This window comes from Carlito syrichta, unplaced genomic scaffold, assembly GCF_000164805.1.
Source record: "Carlito syrichta isolate Samal-C Ts95f unplaced genomic scaffold, Tarsius_syrichta-2.0.1 Scaffold304505, whole genome shotgun sequence".
Classification (NCBI taxonomy): Eukaryota; Metazoa; Chordata; class Mammalia; order Primates; family Tarsiidae; genus Carlito; species Carlito syrichta.
In genome coordinates, this window is record NW_007248601.1 from 107,598 (window position 1) to 113,070 (window position 5,473).

A 5,473-nucleotide genomic window follows, 5' to 3' on the forward strand; every position below is an offset into this window, starting at 1 on the left:
GAGCCTGCGGGTTCGAGACCCGCCTGGGCAACTTGGCGAGACCTCATCTCTACAACAAATTAAAAATGAACCGGGTGTGGTAGCGTGCGCCTGTAATTCCGGCTACTCAGAAGGCTGAGGCGGAAGGATCGCCGGAGCCCGGCAGGTCGAGGTTGCGGTGGCCGGGAGTGGCCACTGCACTCCAGTCTGGGCGACAGAGTGAGACTCCAACTCAAAAAAAAAATCAAGCCGGGCACGGTGGCTCATGCCTGTCGTCCCAGTGCTTTGGGAGGCCGAGGTGGGAGGATCGCGTGAGCCCAGGAATTCGAGACCAGCCCGGGCAACACAGCGAGACCTCATCTCTACAATAAACCAAAAAGACTAGCCGGGCATGGTGGCACGGACCTGTAGTCCCAGCTACTCGGGAGGCTGAGGCGGGAGGATCGCCGGAGCCCAGCAGGTCGAGGCTGCAGTGGCCGTGAGTAGCGTGCCCCTGCCCTCCAGCCTCGGCGACAGAGGGAGACCCCGACTCAAAAACACAAATCGGAAAGTCAGGCACAGCGCTGAGAGGTGCGGACGCCTGACGGGCCGTGTCACTCGCAGGAAGATGAAGAAATTCATCCGCTATCTGAAGCTGCGGCGGCGGAGCCCGGCGGCCCACGAGGAACCCGTGAAGAGGAAACAGCGCTACGAGGTGGACTACACCTTGGAGCCCTTCGCCGGCCTCACGCCCGAGTACATGGAGATGAGTGAGTGACTGACTGGAGGCGGGGAGGCCCGTGGGCGGGGGGCGGGCGCTGGAGACCAGCTGCCTAGCGGGCGGTGCCCCCCACGCGGCGCCCAGTGGTCTTCCCAGGGGAGGAGGGAGACGGGAGACCCCCGGGCTCCAGGGACCACCTCCTCCGAAGGTGCCCGGTGCGCGACACCTCCGGGCCAAGCCCCTCTGCCCGCTGCCGGGTCTTTTGCTTCCGCGGAGGCCCCAGGAAGCTTGGAGACCCGATTTCCGGGCCCCCAGCAGCCCCGGGTCCCCCCTCTAAACCCCAGCGCCCTCGGGGGTGACTCCTGCCCCCTTCCCGGTGTGAGCCCCGAGGCCCCCCGCCCAGAGCAGGGACGGTGCCTAGCCACTTGCAACTGTGGCACTGGACAAGCGTGGGGCAGAGGGGAGCCCGGGAAGGGCCAGGGTGGCCTCTCGGGCCACCTGGAGTCTCCCTGGCCCTGTCATCCCCACCCCCCACTTCCTCCCTCCACTCCAGACACACTGGTGCCCAGATCTGCCCCACGGCCTTTGCACAAGCTGAGTCCCTGCGGAGTGCTCTCCCCCAAGCACCTGCTTGGCTCCCTCTGCCCCTCCGGGGCTCTGCTCAGAATGTCCCCCAACAGAGGGGTCTTCCCAGACCACGGTGTTTTGTGTTGTTTTTTTGAGTTGGAGTCTCACTCCGTTGCCCAGGCTGGAGTGCCGTGGCACGCTCCCAGCCTCCGCCTCAGCCTTCCAAGTAGCAGAACTACAGGCGCGCGCCACCACGCCCGGCTAATTTTTGGTTTACTGTAGAGACGAGGTCCCGCCGAGTTGCCCGGACGGGTCTCGAACCCGCGGGCTCAGGCGATCCACAGGCCGAAGCCTGTGAAGGTGGGCTCGCTCTTTCTTGCTCTTCACTCCCGGACCCCTGCCCCGGAGCAGGCCCAGGCATACAGTGGGTGCCTAATGCATGCTTGCCAGCTGAATGGATGAGCAGAGGCCGTCAGGAAGACCGGCACAGGGTGCAGTGGGGGTGGCCCAGAGCACAGGTCACGCCCATATCCCTGCCACCAGATCGGCCCCAGGCATACAGTAGGCGCTCAATGCATGTTTACCGGCTGAGTGGATGAGCAGAGGCAGTCAGGAAGACTCGTGCATGGGAAGAGGTCCCAGAGTGCAGGGCCTGGCCACCTTGGGCCTTGTCTCAAATATGCCGGTTCCCAGGCCTTTCCCTGGCCTGTGTGAGGGCAGCCTGGCACTCTGCGTTTTCAGCAAAGACCTGGCAGGGTGGGAGCGTTTAGCCACACTGCAAGCACCGCCCTGCCCTCCGCTTGGCCCAGGCCGCCCAGTGAGCCACCCCGGCGGGTTGCACAGGGGACCCCCAGCCGGGATCCAGGGCAGCCAGCCCAGGCAGCCACAAGCTGGGGCTGCGGTGACCCTTCAGTTTCTCCGGGCACGGGCGGGCGGGCGGCTTCCGGGGCCACTCCTTCCAGCTGTGACACTCCGCGAGGGCCACACAGAGGGAAGAAAGGGGCCCAGGAAGCACCCACTGCCTGCGGGGTCACACCTGGCGTGGGGACCCTGGGGCAACAGACGCCGGGAGCTCAGCCTTCCTGGTGGCCGAGGCGGCACCCTGGGCTCCTCGTGGGTTGGAGGGAGGCTTCCCGGGTCGCCTCCGCCCGGGTCCACCACGCCACCTCCCACGAGGGCACCCTGCTGCCCTGGCTCCGTCCCCGTCCTGCCTTCTCCTCCAGGGAAGGCTCACGGGACAGAGGAAGCCCAGGCCCCACCCTGACAGCTCCCAACGCCCCGTCCCACCCCCAGGGGAGACGATGCCCCCTGGAAGCCCAGTCAGCTAGCAACCCTGGCCCCCGGCCTCTGCAGCCTCGGGCCCCGGCAGGCCCGCTCACACACCTCCTGCACCGCCCAGCGTAAGCGATGCCTCTGTCGCCTCCAGAGACTTCCGGCGGGGCCAGTGCCCAGGGTGGCCCCCCTGCCCGCCTGCCAGGGCAAGAGAGGTCCCCGCAGACCCTGCTCCTGGGAATGTGCAGGGCACCCCCCTCGCCACCCTGTCCACCCCCGTGCTAACAATGCCTGCACTCAGCCAGCCGGCCAGGCGGTGACACTCTGCCGGCTTCCTTATTTACCGCTTGGCACCGAGCGCCCTGGGCCTGCTGTGCAGTTCCTGAACCTGCTTCCCCCGCGGGGTTCCCTTTGGCTACCTCTTCTGACCCTCTTCTCGGACTCCGCCCCGTGCTGGCTGTGGCATTCGAGGCCAAAGCAGCCGCCGGTCACTGCCAGACAGGCTGACCTGCCAGAGTGAAGCCCAGGGGCAGAGGGACCAGGTGGTCCTGGGCAGGGGATGCCCACCTGGCCCTGAGGCCCAAGGGAAGGGGAAGTCTGGACTCTTGACAGGAGCACTGAGGTCACCCCCACATCCCTTCCCGGCCCTGCATGGGGACGACCACAGGCCTTCTTCTCATCTGTGACAATTTTTGAGATCAGACATAGGATAAGTGAGCATGCCCGTTATTCAAGAGTCAAACACCAGCCGGGCCCGGTGGCTCACACCTGTTATCCCAGCACTTTGGGAGGCCGAGGTGGGAGGATGGCTCAAGGCCAGGAGTCCGAGACCAGCCTGGGCCACGTAGCGAGACCTCGTCTCTACAGTACGTCAAAAAATTAGCCAGGCGTGGTGGTGCACGCTTGTGGACCCAGCTACCCGGGAGGCTGAGGTAGGAGGATCGCCTGAGCCCAGCAGGTCGAGGCTGTGGTGAGCTGTGAGCGCGCCACCGCTCTCCGGTCTGGGCGACTGAGTGAGACTCCAGCTCGAGAAGAAAAAAAAGAGTCAAACACAGACTCGGAGCACAATGTGGAACTCCGCCCGGCCTGGAGGTCACCGGGGGCACGATGGGTCTGACCCTCTCGCCCGCCCTGTGTGCCCGAGGGTGGGTCCCAGGCCGGGGCTGGCGGGAGGCACTGAGCCAGCCGGTGTGTGTTGCGGGCGGTGGGTCCCCACGGGGGCCGAGGGCCGCGGCGGCACTGACAGAGCCCGGGCTGTCTCCGCAGTCATCCAGTTTGGCTTTGTCACCTTATTTGTGGCGTCCTTCCCGCTGGCCCCGCTGTTTGCACTACTGAATAACATCATTGAGATCCGCCTGGACGCCAAAAAGTTTGTCACCGAGCTCCGGAGGCCGGTGGCCGTCAGAGCCAAGGACATCGGTGAGTGGCCCCGTGGGCCAGTCGGATGGGGCTCGGGGAGGGGTCGCCGCTCTCCAGAGGTGACAGCCAGGGCCAGCCAGGTGAGGGGGGGTCCTCACTTTCTGGGGGGGGAGCTGGGGGCGGGGCCTGGAGGCTTGCCCCAGCCCCACCCCGTTCCCAGCCTCTGCCCTCCTGAGACGTGTGGTCACAGGGGACGCTGGGGAGAGTGAGTCTCAGACGGGAGTCTCTACTGCTGGGGGCGGGTGCAAGAGACACCTGTCCTCTCGGTGGTCCTCGACACCCACGCGGATGCCTGTGTGTCCCCAGAGCCAGCACTAGGGCAACAGAGACCGTCATATTAGCCGCTTGGCAAGTGACTTCCTACCCAGCACATCATGGCATCCCTTGATGGTCCCATAAAACAAAAGAAAGCTGGGTACAATGGCCCACTGGAGGTTGAGGCAGAAGGATCACTGGAGCCCAGGAGTTCAAGACCAGCCTGGGCAGCGAAGCCAGACCCCATCTCTTTAAAACACGAAAAACTGGATGAGGTGGCTCACACCTGTCATCCCAGCACCTTGGGAGGCGGAGGCAAGAGGACTGCCTGAGCCCAGGGGTTGGAGACCAGCCTGGGCAACATAGCGAGACCTTGTCTCTCCAAGAAATCAAAAAATGATCCAGGCTTGGTGGTGCACGCCTGTGGTTCCAGCTACTTGGGAGGCTGAGGCAGAAGGATCGCCTGAGCCCAGCGGGTCGAGGCTGTGGTGGCCATGAGTGTGCCACTGCACTGTAGCCTGGGTGACAGTGAAACTCCAACTCTAAAAAATAAGGCCAGACTCAGGGGCTCAGCCTCTCATCCCAGCACTTTGGGAGGCAGAGACGAGAGGATTGCCTGAGCCCAGAGGTTTGAGACCAGCCTGGGCAACATAGTGAGACCTCGTCTCTACAAAAAAAATTAAAAATTAGCCAGACATAGTGGCACACACCTGTAGTCCCCGTTACTTGGAAGGCTGAGGCAAGAGGATTGCCGGAGTCCAGCAGGTCGAGACTGTGGTGGCGGTGAGCGTGTCACTGCCCTCTAGCCTGGGTGACAGAGTGAGACTCTAACTCCAAAATAAAAATAAAAACATAAAACACAAAGAGCGGGAAGGAGCCCCCTTCTAGAGACAGCCTGAGTGGGTGCATGACTTACGTGCAGGGATCACGCATCGAGACAGCCGTGCCCTGTGGGGTGGGACGTCCCAGCCAGGGTTCACGTGTGACATGACTGCCCTGTGTTTGGACACCTTTGCTTTCCTCTGTCACCTCTTATCTGGGTGACGCAGATAAATAACTCCCAGGCAGACACGCGTCGTGTTAGGCTGCCCTGTAAGATTTTTTTTTCCAAATGTAAAGATTTTGAGGCCCGGCACGGTGGCGCATGCCTGTCATCCCAGCACTTTGGGTGGCCGAGGCAGGAGGGTTGCCTGAGTTCAGGAGTTGGAGGCCAGCCTGAAAAACATAGTGAGACCTCATCTTTTTTTTTTTTTTTTTTTTGAGTTGGAGTCTCACTCAGTC

The 5,473-nt window shown here is 63.1% G+C and overlaps 1 protein-coding gene across 1 annotated transcript in view; it reads left to right on the forward strand.

Moving 5' to 3' along the window:
- Positions 1-5,473, forward strand: part of ANO1 (anoctamin 1) — a 92,638-nt gene that overhangs the window by 71,868 nt on the left and 15,297 nt on the right. Inside the window, exons 23-24 of the mRNA XM_021713360.1 lie at positions 583-728; positions 3,785-3,937. Coding sequence (XP_021569035.1) covers positions 583-728; positions 3,785-3,937 — 299 coding nt within the window. The remainder of the gene's footprint in view (positions 1-582; positions 729-3,784; positions 3,938-5,473) is intronic.